The sequence below is a fragment of the Oncorhynchus mykiss genome, chromosome 21 (genome assembly GCF_057628025.1).
Source record: "Oncorhynchus mykiss isolate SJ-2025 chromosome 21, ASM5762802v1, whole genome shotgun sequence".
NCBI classification, from domain to species: Eukaryota; Metazoa; Chordata; class Actinopteri; order Salmoniformes; family Salmonidae; genus Oncorhynchus; species Oncorhynchus mykiss.
This window is the reverse complement of record NC_143042.1, coordinates 6,856,902-6,879,172: the sequence shown is the minus strand read 5'-3', so window position 1 is coordinate 6,879,172 and position 22,271 is coordinate 6,856,902. Positions and strand designations below refer to the sequence as shown.

At 44.2% G+C, this 22,271-nt stretch overlaps 2 protein-coding genes across 3 annotated transcripts in view; one reads left to right on the top strand and one right to left on the bottom strand.

Moving 5' to 3' along the window:
• The first annotated feature begins 343 nt into the window (after positions 1-343).
• Positions 344-21,604, top strand: LOC118936577 (mesoderm-specific transcript homolog protein). 2 transcript variants are annotated; one of them, XM_090213648.1, is made up of 12 exons: positions 344-937; positions 1,283-1,475; positions 8,155-8,234; positions 8,500-8,577; positions 8,887-9,023; positions 9,291-9,349; positions 14,077-14,117; positions 14,218-14,288; positions 16,057-16,158; positions 16,570-16,646; positions 18,849-18,912; positions 20,907-21,604. In XM_090213648.1, the coding sequence occupies exons 2-12, from the start codon at positions 1,322-1,324 to the stop codon at positions 21,022-21,024; spliced, it is 981 nt and encodes a 326-aa protein (XP_090069774.1). In that variant the 5' UTR covers positions 344-937; positions 1,283-1,321; the 3' UTR covers positions 21,025-21,604. The 2 variants fall into 2 exon arrangements, with proteins under 2 accessions (XP_090069774.1, XP_090069773.1); XM_090213647.1 differs by having other exon boundaries at positions 843-1,009.
• The window catches only part of copg2 (COPI coat complex subunit gamma 2), a 16,567-nt gene continuing 15,900 nt past the window's right edge, over positions 21,605-22,271 (bottom strand). The window contains exon 21 of the mRNA XM_036957080.2: positions 21,605-22,112. Coding sequence (XP_036812975.1) covers positions 21,982-22,112 — 131 coding nt within the window. The 3' untranslated portion in view covers positions 21,605-21,981. The remainder of the gene's footprint in view (positions 22,113-22,271) is intronic.

Here is a 22,271-nt window from a genome sequence, read left to right as displayed (position 1 = left end):
ATTGCTCAAATCCAACAAACTGGAATAGAAGGTTGCTGATGAAGTTTGAAATGACACACTCGTGTCATGTGTAAGACGTGGATCACAGAGTTTTGCCGTTTCGGATCCTTCATGTTTTATCTGTGCGCCTGCATCTGAATGAGGGTTATCGCTGGTGGGATATGTTTCTCAAATTGAAGTGAAATTGCAAAAAAAAAAAAGTTATTGGGACCTATAACATGTTTACATCTAAAATGCAGATTTGCATTTAAATATACTTGTCCTTTTAATAATCGTATGATTCTGCTTAAAGTGAAACACCCATTCTGTCAGATTAGTGCTTTAGTTGTTACACTGCCATCTAGTGGCGAGTCTGGGTGGGGTTTGAAAGATACGCGGAAACAAGTAACCCGCCACTAACAATTCGTCCTCTGGATGGCTGCAGCAAGGTTATTTCCTCATGCATGGAGAAGAAAAATATAGGATTATTTAATCATCATATATACCATCTTCGCCTTGTCTCATTTTAATAATCAGTCAGTGATATTGATTATGGCACTGATAATCAGTAAGGTAATTTACGTTCCCTTTGGACTGCTGCTCCATTGATTCATGCGATGAGTAGCCTTCCCTAGTGTAATTTTGATTGTAATAGTCATATTCAAATCAGTATACGGTTTGTTACATGGAAGTGGACATTTGGAACGGGGCGCACGAATACAAAACTTCAAACACAAGTGGCATGAATCATTGGCATGCTTATTGGACATCCACACCGACAGATGGCTCCTGAAGATTTAGCGCTCAGCACCCTGGCAATTCTCCATGCGACACCACAAAATAATACAATTCCCCGACCCTGCATTAATGCAGTGCACTGGGCCAATGTTCGAAACCTACCCAGGTGACCCGGACGCACTGAGCACATAGGAATGACAGAACCGCGACTCGGCTGTAGGTAGGTACAGCACTGACAGTGCCCCGGGCGGAAGTGTTATTTTAGTGTTAAGAATTGACACATTTCCAAGAGGTAGGCTAATGCTTTATTTTTAAAACATAATGATAGTATAGCCTATTGTTGCAAGAAGACCGTGACGTTTACATGTAGCCCACTATTTTGACGGTATTCCAAAGTCTAGTTTTGCCGAATATGTTGCTTCTAGAATTTAAGAATAGACAGTAAGTAGCGGGGTGTCGCATGACATTATCACTCAATAGGTCTGGCACTTATAGACCATTCATGTTAAAGGGTGATCGTAGCCTAAATTAAATGTCGTGCCGTGACCCCAGTGTTGTCTTCCAGATTGCGGAATGCGAGACCGGCCCTCCTACCAAAGGAAAGATGAGGGAATGGTGGCTTCTTGTGGGCTTGCTGTGCATTCCTCTGCTGGCAGTCTACCTGCACATCCCTCCTCCCCAACTGTCTCCAGCCCTCCTGACCTGGCGCTCTGCCGGAGCATTCTTCACTTTCAGGAGCAACAATATATTCTACAGGGGTAAGATTTGGCATCAGTAAGAGTAGAATAGAGGGATAGGGTGTATTCTCATTTGATTCAGATTATATGCTCCAAACATCATACATTTGAAATTGAACTTGCTTATGAATCCATCTCTCTATCCCCTGCACATACCTGATAGTAGTGCACTGTACTGATTTTTAAAGACTAATTTAATGTGTCATTGAACCAATTGCACTTTATGGCAGCGAGTGTGGAGTCCACTTGCAAAACAAGATTTCGCCCAATGGGACAAACACCCCATTGAAACCTGAATGCAGAGTTCTGTAAGATTCACCAACATGTCCAGAGGAAAACTACAAACAATGCACGCAGGGCAGAATTAGACCAATATCCACTAATAATACAAACTAAAAAAAAGAGCAATTAAGTTTTGGAAACATCTAAAATACAGTGACCCCCTCTCATATTATTACCAAGCCCTGCAATGCCAATAGTCCCCTCATCCAGCTGTTCCTGGGGCTGAGGTCACAAACCTGTTCTACAAACACACTGAAGCCTCAGGACCAGAACATCCAATCAGAATAAACCAAATGACAACAGTCAAAACGACATTACTTATTGGGAAACACAAAGCACAAAACAAAATGCAATGCTATCTGGCCCTAAATTGACAGTACACCACGGCAAACTATTAGACCATGGTTACTGATCAAAACCTTGACAAAGTACAGGCTCAGTGAGCACAGCCTTGCCATTGAGAAGGGTAGACAGAGGAAAACCTGGCTCCCTGTAGAGGAAAGGCTGTGCAACCACAGCAAAATATATAACAATTTGAGTGTAATTACCCCAAATTTGAAACCCTTATTCAAGGTTTCAAAGACCTCTCTGATGAGAAAAGGCTACCCGCCCTGTTGGGGGAGGACGCAGAGAGCTGTGGGTTGGCAGCGCACTACATTGCTGCCTGACATAAAATGAGGGTCAGTGTCTGATAGACCAACCAACCTTCACATGTCCTCTATGCCGTTGTTATTGTTCAATGTATGGTTATTTTGACACTTGATTGTTGTTGTTACTGTTGTCATGTTGACAATATTATTTTAATTAGGTTAATATTGTAAATCTCCAAAGTAAGCTTTGGCAATATGTACTCTGTTAAGTCATGCCAATAAAGCACATTTAATTCAATTTAATTGACAGGAGCAGGGTAGGCATTTATTTCACCTGTCCAGTTGTCACACATGAATGTGGGCGAAATAAAGAAACAGAGCTTTAATTAGCGTCTCATTACATTATTGAGATGCATGCAGTGATGCAGACTACTGTAGCCGTCTAGTGGCTCCTTCATCAGTACAGACTACTGTAACCATCTAGTGTCTCCATCAGTACAGACTACTGTAGCCGTCTAGTGGCTCCTTCATCAGTACAGACTACTGTAACCATCTAGTGTCTCCTTCATCAGTACAGACTACTGTAACCATCTAGTGGCTCCTTCATCAGTACAGACTACTGTAACCATCTAGTGGCTCCTTCATCAGTACAGACTACTGTAACCATCTAGTGGCTCCTTCATCAGTACAGACTACTGTAACCATCTAGTGGCTCCTTCATCAGTACAGACTACTGTAACCATCTAGTGGCTCCTTCATCAGTACAGACTACTGTAGCCGTCTAGTGGCTCCTTCATCAGTACAGACTACTGTAACCATCTAGTGGCTCCTTCATCAGTACAGACTACTGTAACCATCTAGTGACTCCTTCATCAGTACAGACTACTGTAACCATCTAGTGGCTCCTTCATCAGTACAGACTACTGTAGCCATCTAGTGGCTCCTTCATCAGTACAGACTACTGTAACCATCTAGTGGCTCCTTCATCAGTACAGACTACTGTAACCATCTAGTGGCTCCTTCATCAGTACAGACTACTGTAACCATCTAGTGGCTCCTTCATCAGTACAGACTACTGTAACCATCTAGTGGTTCCATCAGTACAGACTACTGTAACCATCTAGTGGCTCCTTCATCAGTACAGACTACTGTAACCATCTAGTGGCTCCTTCATCAGTACAGACTACTGTAACCATCTAGTGGCTCCTTCATCAGTAAAGACTACTGTAACCATCTAGTGGCTCCTTCATCAGTACAGACTACTGTAACCATCTAGTGGCTCCTTCATCAGTACAGACTACTGTAACCATCTAGTGGCTCCTTCATCAGTACAGACTACTGTAACCATCTAGTGGCTCCTTCATCAGTACAGACTACTGTAACCATCTAGTGGCTCCTTCATCAGTACAGACTACTGTAACCATCTAGTGGTTCCTTCATCAGTACAGACTACTGTAACCATCTAGTGGTTCCTTCATCAGTACAGACTACTGTAACCATCTAGTGGCTCCTTCATCAGTACAGACTACTGTAGCCGTCTAGTGTCTGCTTCATCAGTACAGGCTACTGTAACTGTCTAGTGGCTCCTTCATCAGTACAGACTACTGTAACCATCTAGTGGCTCCTTCATCAGTACAGACTACTGTAACTGTCTAGTGGCTCCTTCATCAGTACAGACTACTGTAGCCATCTAGTGGCTCCTTCATCAGTACAGACTACTGTAGCCATCTAGTGGCTCCTTCATCAGTACAGACTACTGTAACCATCTAGTGGCTCCTTCATCAGTACAGACTACTGTAACCATCTAGTGGTTCCATCAGTACAGACTACTGTAGCCGTCTAGTGGCTCCTTCATCAGTACAGACTACTGTAACCATCTAGTGGCTCCTTCATCAGTACAGACTACTGTAACCATCTAGTGGTTCCTTCATCAGTACAGACTACTGTAGCCATCTAGTGGTTCCATCATCTGTACAGACTACTGTAACCATCTAGTGGTTCCATCAGTACAGACTACTGTAGCCATCTAGTGGTTCCATCAGTACAGACTACTGTAACCATCTAGTGGCTCCTTCATCAGTACAGACTACTGTAACCATCTAGTGGTTCCATCATCTGTACAGACTACTGTAACCATCTAGTGGCTCCTTCATCAGTACAGACTACTGTAACCATCTAGTGGCTCCTTCATCAGTACAGACTACTGTAACCATCTAGTGGCTCCTTCATCAGTACAGACTACTGTAACCATCTAGTGGTTCCATCAGTACAGACTACTGTAACCATCTAGTGGCTCCTTCATCAGTACAGACTACTGGAACCATCTAGTGGCTCCTTCATCAGTACAGACTACTGTAACCATCTAGTGGCTCCTTCATCAGTAAAGACTACTGTAACCATCTAGTCGCTCCTTCATCAGTACAGACTACTGTAACCATCTAGTGGCTCCTTCATCAGTACAGACTACTGTAACCATCTAGTGGCTCCTTCATCAGTACAGACTACTGTAACCATCTAGTGGCTCCTTCATCAGTACAGACTACTGTAACCATCTAGTGGCTCCTTCATCAGTACAGACTACTGTAACCATCTAGTGGTTCCTTCATCAGTACAGACTACTGTAACCATCTAGTGGTTCCTTCATCAGTACAGACTACTGTAACCATCTAGTGGCTCCTTCATCAGTACAGACTACTGTAGCCGTCTAGTGTCTGCTTCATCAGTACAGACTACTGTAACCGTCTAGTGGCTCCTTCATCAGTACAGACTACTGTAACCATCTAGTGGCTCCTTCATCAGTACAGACTACTGTAACCATCTAGTGGCTCCTTCATCAGTACAGACTACTGTAACCATCTAGTGGCTCCTTCATCAGTACAGACTACTGTAACCATCTAGTGGCTCCTTCATCAGTACAGACTACTGTAGCCATCTAGTGGCTCCTTCATCAGTACAGACTACTGTAACCGTCTAGTGGCTCCTTCATCAGTACAGGCTACTGTAACCATCTAGTGGCTCCTTCATCAGTACAGACTACTGTAGCCATCTAGTGGCTCCTTCATCAGTACAGACTACTGTAGCCATCTAGTGGCTCCTTCATCAGTACAGACTACTGTAACCATCTAGTGGTTCCATCATCTGTACAGACTACTGTAACCATCTAGTGGCTCCTTCATCAGTACAGACTACTGTAACCATCTAGTGGCTCCTTCATCAGTACAGACTACTGTAACCATCTAGTGGTTCCATCAGTACAGACTACTGTAACCATCTAGTGGCTCCTTCATCAGTACAGACTACTGGAACCATCTAGTGGCTCCTTCATCAGTACAGACTACTGTAACCATCTAGTGGCTCCTTCATCAGTAAAGACTACTGTAACCATCTAGTGGCTCCTTCATCAGTACAGACTACTGTAACCATCTAGTGGCTCCTTCATCAGTACAGACTACTGTAACCATCTAGTGGCTCCTTCATCAGTACAGACTACTGTAACCATCTAGTGGCTCCTTCATCAGTACAGACTACTGTAACCATCTAGTGGCTCCTTCATCAGTACAGACTACTGTAACCATCTAGTGGTTCCTTCATCAGTACAGACTACTGTAACCATCTAGTGGTTCCTTCATCAGTACAGACTACTGTAACCATCTAGTGGCTCCTTCATCAGTACAGACTACTGTAGCCGTCTAGTGTCTGCTTCATCAGTACAGACTACTGTAACCGTCTAGTGGCTCCTTCATCAGTACAGACTACTGTAACCATCTAGTGGCTCCTTCATCAGTACAGACTACTGTAACCATCTAGTGGTTCCTTCATCAGTACAGACTACTGTAACCATCTAGTGGCTCCTTCATCAGTACAGACTACTGTAACCATCTAGTGGCTCCTTCATCAGTACAGACTACTGTAGCCATCTAGTGGCTCCTTCATCAGTACAGACTACTGTAACCATCTAGTGGCTCCTTCATCAGTACAGACTACTGTAGCCGTCTAGTGGCTCCTTCATCAGTACAGACTACTGTAACCATCTAGTGGTTCCATCAGTACAGACTACTGTAACCATCTAGTGGCTCCTTCATCAGTACAGACTACTGTAACCATCTAGTGGCTCCTTCATCAGTACAGACTACTGTAACCATCTAGTGGCTCCTTCATCAGTACAGACTACTGTAACCGTCTAGTGGCTCCTTCATCAGTACAGACTACTGTAACCGTCTAGTGGCTCCTTCATCAGTACAGACTACTGTAACCGTCTAGTGGCTCCTTCATCAGTACAGACTACTGTAACCATCTAGTGGCTCCTTCATCAGTACAGACTACTGTAACCGTCTAGTGGCTCCTTCATCAGTACAGACTACTGTAGCCATCTAGTGGCTCCTTCATCAGTACAGACTACTGTAGCCGTCTAGTGGTTCCTTCATCAGTACAGACTACTGTAGCCGTCTAGTGGCTCCTTCATCAGTACAGACTACTGTAGCCATCTAGTGGCTCCTTCATCAGTACAGACTACTGTAGCCATCTAGTGGTTCCTTCATCAGTACAGACTACTGTAACCATCTAGTGGCTCCTTCATCAGTACAGACTACTGTAGCCATCTAGTGGCTCCTTCATCAGTACAGACTACTGTAACCATCTAGTGGTTCCATCAGTACAGACTACTGTAGCCATCTAGTGGCTCCTTCATCAGTACAGACTACTGTAACCATCTAGTGGCTCCTTCATCAGTACAGACTACTGTAACCATCTAGTGGCTCCTTCATCAGTACAGACTACTGTAGCCGTCTAGTGGCTCCTTCATCAGTACAGACTACTGTAACCGTCTAGTGGCTCCTTCATCAGTACAGACTACTGTAACCATCTAGTGGCTCCTTCATCAGTACAGACTACTGTAACCATCTAGTGGTTCCATCAGTACAGACTACTGTAGCCGTCTAGTGGCTCCTTCATCAGTACAGACTACTGTAACCATCTAGTGGCTCCTTCATCAGTACAGACTACTGTAACCATCTAGTGGCTCCTTCATCAGTACAGACTACTGTAACCATCTAGTGGTTCCATCATCAGTACAGACTACTGTAACCATCTAGTGGCTCCTTCATCAGTACAGACTACTGTAACCATCTAGTGGTTCCTTCATCAGTACAGACTACTGTAACCATCTAGTGGCTCCTTCATCAGTACAGACTACTGTAACCATCTAGTGGCTCCTTCATCAGTACAGACTACTGTAACCATCTAGTGGCTCCTTCATCTGTACAGACTACTGTAACCATCTAGTGGCTCCTTCATCAGTACAGACTACTGTAACCATCTAGTGGCTCCTTCATCAGTACAGACTACTGTAACCATCTAGTGGTTCCTTCATCAGTACAGACTACTGTAACCATCTAGTGGCTCCTTCATCAGTACAGACTACTGTAACCATCTAGTGGCTCCTTCATCAGTACAGACTACTGTAACCATCTAGTGGCTCCTTCATCAGTACAGACTACTGTAACCATCTAGTGTCTCCTTCATCAGTACAGACTACTGTAACCATCTAGTGGCTCCTTCATCAGTACAGACTACTGTAACCATCTAGTGTCTCATTCATCAGTACAGACTACTGTAGCCGTCTAGTGGCTCCTTCATCAGTACAGTGAACAGTGGACTGCTAGAAGTTGGAGCCCATGTTCAGATCAGTCATCATTTGCACTTTGCAATGACAAGTTCCAAGCAGCAGTTTTAGCCCTTTACTTTGATCGATGTAACATATTTTCGTGGTGCGTGTAGCAGGTCATGGTACGTGAGGAACAATGTGTATGCTTTACTTTTCCCTCTACCAGAGACCTATGGTGCTGTAGGCAGCTCTGATGTGGTCATTCTCCTCCATGGCTTCCCTACCTCCAGCCTGGACTGGTACAAGGTAAGCTGATGAGAGAAAGGGGATTATCTATAAAATGTTATGCACAGATCAATTGGTTTGCTGGGATCATTCTTATTCCACACTCTCTCAGATGGTATATTGTGAACAGAGCCATGTTCAATAGGGCACACCGTAGCAAATGGTTTTGCAACCGGATATGAAAACAAGCATCCCTTTTTGGATTCAGGTATTTTTGTATGCCTTATGAACATGACCCAGGTATCTGGACAGGTGTCTGAATGCCAGGTCTGTTTCTGTCTTACAGATATGGGAGCCCCTGAATCGGCGCTTTAACCGTGTCATTGCTCTTGACTTCCTTGGTTTTGGCTTCAGTGACAAGCCTGTGAGTCGCAGGCTATGACAGACTTGAATTGTGGGCTAGTTCGGGGTGAAACGGTCTGAGGCATCGGTTAGAATGCCAGGGAATCTACCAGGGAGAGAGACGACACTGTTTGTGGGTTATTGTGTACAACTGTAATGACAAAGCAAGCAAACAATTGCCAATAACTGAGGAAAGGCAAGTTATGCTAACCTATACACTACAGGAAAGTAGACCAGTAGGAAAATTGCATTAACAATCTTTAAAAAATCAAAATAAGCACATTTTGTTCTAGCTAAGGTGCTCACCTAGACTGACCTTTCCCCCTGACAGAGGCCCCACCGCTACTCCATCTTTGAGCAGGCCAGTGTTGTGGAGGCGTTGGTGTCCCACCTGGGTCTGACAGAGCAGAGGGTCAACCTGCTCTCCCATGACTATGGAGACACTGTGGCCCTGGAACTGCTCTACAGGTGAGCTCTGCACTGCCGCACCAAGTAGAATGAAGTTGCCCCTAAACATTGAGCTTGTGTCAGTTTGCATTTCCCCCACTAATGGTCAACGTTGGGCTTGGAAGCCAATCCTGGAGGAATCATCATCACTGAAAGCACTCTGACATCATAGGGCTGCATCTCAATAGTCGTGTTTTCCTTTCCATTACCCAACAACACAGGAAAGGTGAAATATGATGGAGGCTGTAGAGCTTCTACTGACCCCTTCCCCATCTTTGTATCTCACAGGAGTGACCACAACAGGACTGGACACTTGACCATCAACAGCCTCTGTTTGTCCAATGGAGGTAGAGTACAGTTTCATACCTTTTCCTGATTGGCTACAGGTAGCATAAACCATACTTAAGTCAAATGTACCATTTAAATGGACAAATCAAGCCAGACAAAAACATTTTAAAGTAATGTATTCAAAGTTGTAGAGCATCATAGCCTAATGATATCAGGATCCGGGTTAATACAGAGCTGCTGAGCCAGGAATAGAAAAGTGTTAAAGCTGCAACATCAGAAAGATGTAACAACCTTACCTAGTAGCCATACTGATGGTACCCAGACAAATACACCCTGGGAAGACTCCAACCAGACCCCACCCAGAGGTCTCTCTGAGCTCCATGTCCCACAGCAGGCTCAAAGTGATGCTGGTGAAGCCCAGCCCAGGTTTTGTGGAGGAGAGCTCACGACTCCTAACCGTGGCCCTTCAGTCCGTTCGGGTTGAGCGACACTGTCTCCAACCAGACACCACCCTTAGCCTGGGAAGACTCCAACCAGACACCACCCTTAGCCTGGGAAGACTCCAACCAGACACCACCCTTAGCCTGGGAAGACTCCAACCAGACACCACCCTTAGCCTGGGAAGACTCCAACCAGACACCACCCATAGCCTGGGAAGACTCCAACCAGACACCACCCTTAGCCTGGGAAGACTCCAACCAGACACCACCCTTAGCCTGGGAAGACTCCAACCGGACACCACCCTTAGCCTGGGAAGACTCCAACCAGACACCACCCTTAGCCTGGGAAGACTCCAACCAGACACCACCCTTAGCCTGGGAAGACTCCAACCAGACACCACCCTTAGCCTGGGAAGACTCCAACCAGACACCACCCATAGCCTGGGAAGACTCCAACCAGACACCACCCTTAGCCTGGGAAGACTCCAACCATACACCACCCTTAGCCTGGGAAGACTCCGACCAGACACCACCCATAGCCTGGGAAGACTCCAACCAGACACCACCCTTAGCCTGGGAAGACTCCAACCAGACACCACCCTTAGCCTGGGAAGACTCCAACCAGACACCACCCTTAGCCTGGGAAGACTCCAACCATACACCACCCTTAGCCTGGGAAGACTCCAACCAGACACCACCCATAGCCTAGGAAGACTCCAACCAGACACCACCCTTAGCCTGGGAAGACTCCAACCAGACACCACCCATAGCCTGGGAAGACTCCAACCAGACACCACCCTTAGCCTGGGAAGACTCCAACCAGACACCACCCATAGCCTGGGAAGACTCCAACCAGACACCACCCTTAGCCTGGGAAGACTCCAACCAGACACCACCCATAGCCTGGGAAGACTCCAACCAGACACCACCCTTAGCCTGGGAAGACTCCAACCAGACACCACCCTTAGCCTGGGAAGACTCCAACCAGACACCACCCATAGCCTGGGAAGAACCATGTTGTAGCCAACAAGAAACCTGGATTATTCAGAAGGTATCAGAACCTTACTGCTGGTTCCTGGAAACATTCCGGCGCCGACAGAGATGACCGCCTCGCTTCGCGTTCCTAGGAAACTATGCAGTATTTATTTTTTTACGTGTTATTTCTTACATTGGTACCCCAGGTAATCTTAGGTTTTATTACATACAGTCGGGAGGAACTACTGGGTACAAGAGCAACGTCAACTCACAGTCATTACGACCAGGAATACGACGTTCCCGAAGCGGATCCTCTGTTTTGCCTTCCACCCAGGACAATGGATCGGATCCCAGCCGGCGAACCAAAACAACGACGCCGTAAAAGGGGCAGACGAAGCGGTCTTCTGGTCAGGCTCCGGAGACGAGCACATCGCACACCGCTCCCGAGCATACTACTCGCCAATGTCCAGTCTCATGACAACAAGGTTGATGAAATCCGAGCAAGGGTAGCATTCCAAAGAGACATAAGAGACTAACGTTCTTTGTTTTCACGGAAACATGGCTCACTCGAGACACGCTATCGGAGTCGGTACAGCCAGCTGGTTTCTTCACGCATCGCGCCGACAGAAACAAGCATCTTTCTGGTAAGAAGAGGGGCGGGGGGGTATGCCTTATGGTTAACGAGACGTGGTGTGATCATAACAACATACAGGAACTTAAGTCCTTCTGTTCACCTGACTTAGAATTCCTCACAATCAAATGTTGACTGCATTATCTACCAAGAGAATTCTCTTCGATTATAATCACAGCCGCATATATTCCCCCCCAGGCAGACACATCGATGGCCCTGAACTAACTTTATTTGACTATGTAAACTGGAAACCACATATCCTGAGGCTGCATTCATTGTAGCTGGGGATTTTAACAAGGCTAATCTGAAAACAAGACTCCCTAAATTCTATAAGCATATCGATTGTGCTACCAGGGCTGGTAAAACCCTGGATCATTGTTATTCTAACTTCCGCAACGCATATAAGGCCCTCCCCCACCCTTCTTTCGGAAAAGCTGACCACGACTCCATTTTGTTGCTCCCTGCCTACAGACAGAGACTAAAACAGGAAGCGCCCGCACTCAGGTCTGTTCAACGCTAGTCCGACCAATCTGATTCCACGCTTCAGGATTGCTTCGTGGATTGGGATATGTGGATTGGGATATGTTCCGCATTGCGTCAAACAACAATGAATACGCTGATTCGGTGAGTGAGTTTATTAGCAAGTGCATCTGCGATGTCGTACCCACAGCAACTATTAAAACATTCCCAAACCAGAAACTGTGGATTGATGGCAACATTCGCGCGAAACTGAAAGCGCAAACCACTGCTTTTAACCAGGGCAAGGTGACCGGAAACATGACCGAATACAAACGTGTTGCTATTCCCTCCGCAAGGCAATCAAACAAGCTAAGCGTCAGTATAGAGACAAAGTAGTTGCAATTCAACGGCTCAGACACAAGGTATGTGGCAGGGTCTACAGTCAATCACAGATTACAAAAAGAAAACCAGCCCCATCGCAGCCCAGGATGTCTTGCTCCCAAACAGACTAAACAACTTCTTTGCTCGCTTTGAGGACAATACAGTGCCACTGACACGGCCCGCTACCAAAACCTGCGGACTCTCCTTCACTGCAGCCGATGTGAGTAAAACATTTAAACGTGTTAACCCTCGCAAGGCTGCAGGCCCAGACGGCATCCCCAGCCGCGTCCTCAGAGCATGCGCAGACCAGCAGGCTGGTGTGTTTACAGACATATTCAATCAATCCTTATCCCAGTCTGCTGTTCCCACATGAACAATGGTGGCTCTCTTGAAGCCTGTTCCCAAGAAAGCTAAGGTAACTGAGCTAAACGACTACCGCCCCGTAGCACTCACTTCCGTCATCATGAAGTGCTTTGAGAGACTAGTCAAGGACCATATCACCTCCACCCTACCTGACACCCTAGACCCACTCCAATTTGCTTACCGCCCCAATAGGTCCACAGACGACGCAATTGCAACCACACTGCACACTGCCCTAACCCATCTGGACAAGAGGAATACCTATGTGAGAATGCTGTTCATCGACTACAGCTCAGCATTTAACACCATAGTACCCTCCAAACTCATCATCAAGCTTGATGGGTCTCGACCCCGCCCTGTGCAACTGGGTACTGGACATCCTGACGGGCCGCCCCCAGGTGGTGAGAGTAGGTAACATAACCACCCTGCTGATCCTCAACACTGGGGCCCCACAAGGGTATGTTCTGAGCCCTCTCCTGTACTCCCTGTTCACCCACGACTGCGTGGCCATGCATGCCTCCAACTCAATCATCAAGTTTGCAGACGACACTACAGTGGTAGGCTTGATTACCAACAACGACGAGACGGCCTACAGGGAGGAGGTGAGGGCCCTCGGAGTGTGGTGTCAGGAAAATAACCTCAACGTCAACAAAACAAAGGAGATGATCGTGGACTTCAGGAAACAGCAAGTGCCGTGCTCATAGACGACAAGTGCCGTTCTCATAGACGAGTAGTGCCGTTCTCATAGACGACAAGTGCTGTGCTCATAGACGACTAGTGCCGTTCTCATAGACGACTAGTGCCGTTCTCATAGACGACTAGTGCCGTGCTCATAGACGACTAGTGCCGTGCTCATAGACGACTAGTGTCGTGCTCGAAGAGGGTGGAGAAAGACGGTCCTATAAACTGGGGAAGCAACAAACAAAATATTAACTTCAGATAAAAATAAAACATCCAAAAACAATTCAAGCAAACAGTACTTTAATGTTGCTCTTACCTTGTTGATAAGGATAACAATGAACAGCTCAGCAAAGCAAGGAGGCACCTACAGACAGATGAAAGTAACATTGCTCTTGCCACCATCTTACCCTGAGCCAGTAAGTGCAGCCATGACACCCAATGAACAGTACTGATGAAGTGAGGAGAAAAGACTTGTGTATTTATATGTTGTGTGTAGCAGACAACCTGTAAACTCACCTGTATTGTCAGATTTATTATTATATTATTTTTGACTAAGACTGCATTTACACACGCAGCCCAATTGGATATTTTTCCCACTAAATCCTGCACACCCTGCTTCTCATCAGTACCAGAGTAGCTCACCCTTGGTTTAACCCCTGCTATCCGGAATACTTGGGATGTCCCTACCCTAAACTCTTACCCCCTCAAACTCACTTCATATGTGTACAAAGTAGATTACCGGTCAAGAACTTCAAGACAAAGTGACACATTGTTTTGATAGCCTTTGTCTTACTGTTAACTTGCCATGTTTGATTATGAAATATTTAATGTAAGTAAAAAAACATTTTTTCTTGAACAGGAATATTCCCAGAAACACACCATCCCAGATTCCTTCAGAAGGTTAGTCGACATTTACTGTTCTGGATTATCTGACTTCTCTGAGCATTATGACTGCTTATTGTTGTTCTGTTGGATCATCGCCATGCTGTCTCCCACACAGCTCCTCAAGGACTCCAGCTTCCTCTCTCCAGTGCTGACCCGTCTGACCAACTACGTGGTGTTCTCTAAAGGGTACATGCCTGTGTTCTCACATACGTTTCCTCCTACTGTACACATCTCTTGAATCTTTAATAACGTGGACACAGAAGGGACACATGAGCTCAAGCTAACAGCGTTGCAGCAAGGGGCTCAGTCAATTATATATTTTTTCATTGTGTATTTTGAATGATCTGCAGTGAAATACATTACCTTTACATGCACAGTCATACATCAATATTAAAGTTACACGTTATGGCAGTAGGCAGATTATGCAATAGTCATGTAAACACTTTACTCTGTTTATCAAAATCTGACAACGTTCTGTTTATGAACGCCCAGAGCGCATTCTGGCACTCCAGATGGAATTTACGAACACACCCAAGTGTCTATTTACGATGTGTTCGTAAATTCACTCAGAGTGCGCTCTGGGCGTTAGTAAATCCAGAGCATTGTCAGATTGTCCGTTAGTACATTCAGAGCGTTTCGCTCTCTTGAGTATTCAGAGCGCACACTGGACGCTCTGGCCGAGGAGTAGGGTTGATCCAAGCGTTCTGACCTCACAACGGCAGTCAAGCACCCAAGCCGTTGGCTAGATTGCTAGCTACTTCCAGACAAAAATGAGAACCTCACTCTGACCATTCTACTCGCCCTGGCAGAGCTGGTTTGGCTGTTTTCATGTTTCATGCAACAATTTAATTACGCTTTTTTTGCCGACATTTACTGGCACCGGCCATATTATTCTGCGCTCTGGCACTCAGACAAGAGCGCTCTGAAATCGAAGTAGATACCTAGAGTGAATTTATGAACACACCCTTAGTGTTACATTTAACTGCCAGTGCCAAATAATGCAAATTGAAAACTAACTTTATGCCTACCTGTGTTAATTTCCATCACAGGAATATAACTTAGCTTAGGCAGGCTAGGAAACACGAGGGACTCTGATTTCAAGAGAGAATACTTCTGTTGAAAGAATGAGACAAGATATCTGCTCCGGTGTATTAGCAACAACTCCTCACATTCTTGAGCTAACATAACTGTTTAGAGTAGGCATGTGCGGTGGCTCCTGTAGGATATAAGGTTAATCAAAAGGAACACACAACAAGGACTACATAGCTAACATAAATACAACTGTTTGTTATGTATTGACCATTAAATTGGCATATGCGATGCTGTGTATGTGAATTGACGCACTCTACTCTCGCACGCAAATTTTGACGGCGTGTGTCTGTGGTTTCGGCTTCAGAAGTAGTTTTCACATACAAGCTTTATATGTCAAATATGCTTCCCAAAAATAACGTGGTCGCGGTGGTAGAACGTTTATTTTGATTAGCGATTTTCTGCATTTGTCAGAGTGCCATCGGGTAACCTGATTCCAGACGTGTCCATGTAAACATGATTATTAGAGAAATCGTTATTCTTACAAAGCATGTAAACGTTTGAATCGAACTATTATATTAATGACTATCCGCAATAACCGCATTAATGTGTGCATGTAACCGTAATGACATATTTACAGTAAGAACATCGTTGGCAAGTTCACTTGGCACAAATAGTACATCTCTAGTTATGTCCATTCAGCTAAATTATAACCCCCTCAACCATTTTTACTGTTTCAAAGATGAACACATTTTATTTAAATATTATGAAGATATTTATATTCGCTGCAAAGCATAGCTGACGAAACAAACTGAGTAAAAACATGGAGGATGACCTAACCAGCACTCAACTGTGTTTGAGTGAACATATTTCATGTACTGTAAAGATGTAGCATTTACCCTGTTTACTCTTGGTTTCATGTCAGGCTTGGGGACGTGTTTGGTCCTTACACCCAGCCCACAGACGCGGAGTTCTTGGACATGTGGACAGGTGTCCGCTTCAATGATGGGAACCTGGTCATGGACAGGTACTGTACCATATACACTGTTCAGACCTCACTAGTTAAATACCTATACATACGGAATAGAGTAGTCACTAGACAGATCACTGACTCATTTCAAACTAACATGGCTAGTCAAATTTGGTGTTATTTGATACATTGTTATAGGTGAAAGAAATTGATTTCAAAAAAGTGATTTTAACCCAAACAAATTGCACTGAATAAATGTGCACATTTTCCATCTAAATTCTAATGTACTGTATATGAACAGAATTGTTTCCACCTGCATAGATTATGTGGTCAACCCTTGTACTTTTCATTTGATATAATTCATCAGCGTAAAGCTAGTTTCCCATTTCTTCCTATACAGTGATGGATAAAAGTGATTGATCTGTGATTAATAGTGATGGTAATAAGATGGCATATCCCTTCTCCTAGTATCCTGCAGTTTATTAACCAGAGGGACGAGCACCGAGACAGATGGGTTGGTGCTCTCACCTCTACTTTCATCCCTGGTGAGTACTGTCTGTCTAGTTGCTGAGCAAGGATTGAAACATCAATGCCCGGTTTATGTGAAGTTTGTTACACTAGAGGGTCTCAAGTTATGATTGAACCTTTTGATAACTGAATGAAAACAAAAAATGATATAATCTCATAGATGAGTGCCTTCAGAAAGTATTCAAACCCCTTGACTTTTTCCACATTTTGTTGTTACAGCCTGAATTTAAAATGGATTAAATGTAGATTTTGTGTCACTGATCTACACGCAATACCCCAATCCCTTTGTTATGACAAGCCTAAATAACGTAAAGAATAACAATGTGCCTAACAAGTCAGATAATAAGTTGCATGGACTAACTCTGTGTGCAATAATGGTGGTAACATGATTTTTGAGTGTCTCTGTACACCACACATACAATTATCTATAAGGTTCCTCAGTGAATTTCAAGCACAAATTCAACAACAAAGACCAGGGAGGTTTTCCAATGACTTGCAAAGAAGGAGACCTATTGGTAGATGAAGAAAAGAAAAAAAAGCAGACTTTGATTACCCCTTTCAGCATGGTGAAGTTATTAATCACACTTTGGATGGTGTATCAGTACACCTAGTCACTACAAAGGTACAGATGTCCTTCCTAATTCGGTTGATGGAGAGGAAGGAAACCGCTCAGGGATTTCAACATGAGGCCAACGGGGATTTTTAAACTAGTTAGAGTTTAATGGCTGTGATAGGCGAAAACTGAGTATGGCTCAAAAACACTGTAGTTACTCCACAATGCTAACCTAAATTACAGCGTGAAAACAAGGAAGCCTGTTAAGAATTAAGAATACAAATATTTCAAAATGCATCCTGTTTGCAATAAGACACTAAAGTAATACTGCAAAAGATGTGGCAAAGAAATGTACTTTTTGTCCAGAATACAAAGCATTACTTTTGGGCTAAAGCCAACACATCACCGAGTACCACTTCATATTTTCAAGCATGGTGGTGTCTGCATCATGTTATGGGTATGCTTGTCATCGGCAAGGACAAGGGAGTTTTTTAGGATATGAAAACAAAATGTAATAGAGCTATGCACAGGTCAAAATCCTAGAGGAAAACCTGACTCAGTCTGCTTTCTAACAGACACTGGGAGACAAATCCAGCAGGACAATAAACTAAAACACAAGGCCAAATCTACACTGGAGTTACTTACCAAGATGACATTGAATGTTCCTGAGTGGCCTAGTTATAGTTTTGACTTAAAAATCAACTTGAAAATCTATGGCAAGACTTGAAAATGGCTGTCTAGCAATGATCAACATCGAACTTGACTGAGCTTGAAGAATTTTTAAAAGAATAATGGGCAAATATTGTACAATCCAGGTTTGCAAAGCTTTTAGACAGACCCAGAAAGACTCACAGCTGTAATCACTGCCAAAGGTGATCCTAGCATATATTGACTCAGGGGGTTGAATACCTTTCTTATCCAAATATATTACTGTTTATTTTCCATTACCACCCCACCACAGTATTTTGGATAGTTCGTTGACAGAAAAAATGACAAACCTATTTTAATCGCATTATGAGACAAGAAAAATGTGTAAATAGTCAAGGACTGTGAATCCTTTCTGAAGGTACTGTAATGATAGAAGGGCAATGGCAGGAAGTTTTAAGATAATGATGTACTGTCTGTCATTCATTCAACTCCACCACTGCTGTTCTATCTGTTGATGTTGATTTCCTGCAATAGGAAGGTTTGTGCCTACTATGAAACTGCACAAAACCAAGTTACAGTGGCATGTCAGTTAGTACACTTCTGAATGCCGTTGTACAGTGACTGTAAGCTGTAAAACTCCCCTCTAGTTTAGACTGAGGTGACCAGCGAGTCAGTCAGTGAGGCTAAGCTACTTAGCACAGTCTAATACCTCCCAGGAGTTTATTAGCCCATCTGTGCCCCATTAAGGTTAGCTGGTAGTGGCGTGAACGGTGTGATCCACACCTCCCTCCCTACTACACATGGTCCCCATCCCCATAGAATCCTGTTCAACATCTCACCGCGAAGCGTTTCGGCGTGTCATCACTAGATGCATTGTAACATTTGATTGTTATGAGAAGGCATGTGGATTTAATTAGATGCTAATTGACTAACCTGTCATGGGAAGGCTAAAAACATTTTTTTTAAGTTCATGGAATCCCATTCCTCCACGTGATCTCTCTACCTCCTTGTCTTTCAGTTCATATGATCTATGGACCCCTGGATCCAGTCAACCCTCACCCCCAATTCATCTTCCTTTACCAGTAAGTGCACCTCTTCCATACTCCTATCCAATTGCCATGCATTGAGTTATTTAAGGTGTTGGTGAGAGTTTCATTCACATGCACTGGATCATTGCCATTCACTTGCATTGGGTAGTTACATTTGTGAGTGTAGGAATATTCAATGAGTTTTGCTAGGGTTGAGCTTGCATGGTAAATGCTGTCTTTCCATATGAAGAGCTGTAGTATCATGTACAACCACATGATGGGGGTGTTTACAGTGAGTGTCTGAGGCATAATGTACTCCTGTTTTTTCCTGTTTCAAATCAGGGAAAAGGGGATACCTAGTCAGTTGTACTACTGAATGCATTCAACTGAAATAGGATCTAATGTTTTGTCGACGTCTAAAACATTAATTTAATACACTTTCTATGGCGTGTCGAGCCTTTATTTTGTCATAAGGTAGTACCTCTTCTCTTGTTGGAGCACAAGCCTGTGCATTCCTTCTAATGTCTGCAAAAAATACCAGGAAGGGTATTCAAGCCCTACACACAGACAGAAAGTATATTGTAGAAGTGTTTTTGGCCTCAAAGCTCAGTCCATAGGTTGTGTAGAATGTTAAATGCACTCTTTGTCAGAGCAGTTTATCGTACTAACAGTAATTGTCACTACCTGGCATCGCGAAGGTCATGGGTTCAAATCCCATCCAATGTCATTTTTAACATGAACCTCCTCTCTTCAGATGTCTACCTTTTTAACAAGTGTTTCCTAGTTAGTGTGAAGGGGTCTGTGGCGCTGGTGGATGCTCCCCGTCTCACACACATGAGGTTGCTGGTTGGAATTGAAGAGGACCACCCTTCATCTCTGAGATGGGGAGCGAAGAGGACATGGTCCCTGTATTCAGAGATATAAATGCAGATGGCTATGTAATAATTCACCAGAAACACCATGGTTAAATCTTGAAAAAAAATATTTAGTCTTTGCTTCTGCTTGCCTCGAACTCTACTCACTTCTCCCCTCTCGGTTGCTACCTTCCTCCACCACCATACTTGGAAGTGGTCCGTGTCAGTTGCTGGAGTTTCAGCTGGTCCGGTTTGATCATTTCTTTAGGACCTATCTGGATAGATCCTTCTTTTGACTCTCTCACCATTTGTCCAACCAACGCTTCGCACTGCTAATTACCACCCCAGGATATCTTACGGTCCCTGCCAAGTCTTTCCCCATGGACACTGAGAGGCAGACATCTTTCTCTTATGCCACCATCTTTCATGACGTCTTTGTCTCCAACATAAGGCTGTAGTCCGAAAAAGCAGAAAACATGTTCTTTGTTCCGGTCGGTCTGTAGCCTTCTGACAGCCGCTGTGCCACAGGATATATTGAGGCTATAACCTTCGCTACAGAACCACTCGGGTTTTGAACCATTATCTTGCTTTGCAAGCCACTCAGCTACTGCAGGACTTAGATTGTTTATTATATATATTTTTACTTCAAAGTTACTCAACATTCAATCCAACAGAGAGGGAAAAGAGACTTGAATCTTACTTGTGAATCAAGACAATGCACCACCATTGGCCTTGAGTTGTGTGGGATTTGTAGACTGATGTAAGGCACCACAATTACGCAGAACTAAAGTGAAGATTTGAACCCCCGTCTGACTCGATTGAAGGCGACTGACCAGAACGAGAAATTGTAGGCTATATAGAAATGTCGCTCAAATTGAAAATCATTACAGAAAATGATTTCTATCAGCCTAATGGCTCTGTAGCTAGATCTCACATTCTAGTGTTCGGAATTGTAAACAAGGCTGCATGTAATTTCGCTAAATGTGACTCCGTGCAGCCAATGGAAATGTGCGCTTTAGGTATAATGCTAGGAGACGCTTGTGTGACAGCGCTAATGCATTCCACCACTATGCGGATGTCGGCTAAACCGGAACTGATTGATTAGAGTAGTATTTGGGTTTCTGTATATATATCCCCCATCATTCATTTGGGTATTACAGAAGAGAAAGTATTCATGTTGTCATTTTCCTTCAGGAAACTGGTGCAGAGGTCTACTGTGTCGGTTCTAGATGAACACATCAGCCATTATCCCCAGCTGGAGGACCCAACTGGCTTCCTCAACGCCTACTTCAGCTTCATCAACGCCTTCTGAGCCAACTCATCAGCATAAAACATTTGCGAGCATAACCTCATGTCATGCTCACAACGGGAAGGTTAAAACATTTTTGCAATAGGAAAACAACCACACATTTCTTATTGGAGTTCAGCCCTGTTTCAGTGTTGTCTTCCATTTGGTGCCTAATGAACACACATTTTCACATCTCCCATTGTGGAAAAAGTTGTGACTGGCTCAGACGTGAACAAACACCCATAATTGAAAACCTCCAGCCTGGATGAGAACTGTGCACATTGAATCATAGCTGATATGACACACAGTAATCTTGAATCCATTCCTGGTATGTCATCAAAGAGCCAAGTTGGACAGATACTGTCTCCTGCTACTCGGTATAAACAAAATGACAGTACTGAATAGATCAACTACTGCTGTAGGGACATAGGAAATCTTACTGGAAGCATGAAAGATCACCCAAGGTAATCTCATCTATGGGGTCCAATCTATTTGTTGTTTATGACAAATTGATGGGTTGGAACCTGTTACGAATTACAAAGAAAATAATTTTGATATGATTTCTAGAAATAAAATGAGTTTTCCATAAAGCTTATAACAATAATTCAGTATTTCCATGGTCAACATTTAATAGATTTGATAAAACGTGGGCCATTAATGACACTAGCCTGGTCCCAGATCTGTTTGTGCTGCCTTGCAAACACCTACAAATGACCATTGGAGTTGGTTATACAGCACAAACAGATCTGGGGCCAGTCTACAGAGATGAGTTGTGTTGAAGGGTGCCAGTAGTACACACACCTCACCATAATGTATTCCATCTCGGGACTACCCAAAAACACAAGACACATTCCAACGACATAAAGCACTGGAGGACATTGCCTAGAGAATATTGTGAATGGGGAAAAAGTGGACAAAACAAATCAGAATATGCCATTGTATTCACACAGCCTGTTGGTGAACAGGCCCCGCTGGCGCCCTCTAGCCCACGGAGGCTAGGATGATGTCAACAACAGTCTCATCCGAGCTGCGGACCGTCACCTGCATAGTGACACCGTCGGCCAGGGCCAGGCGCGAGCGTACCAGCACGTCATGACCCCCCCGGAACACACCTGGAGGAAGGGGAGGGACACAGAAACTGTCATCCATACCATGGGGGGGCTTGCTTCCATCACACTAGTGACAGGAAGTTGAACAAGCTGCCGTGTCAAGGTTAGAAACTGAACTTAACATATTTTCGGTAATGAAGGGTACAGAATGAGCCTACAATT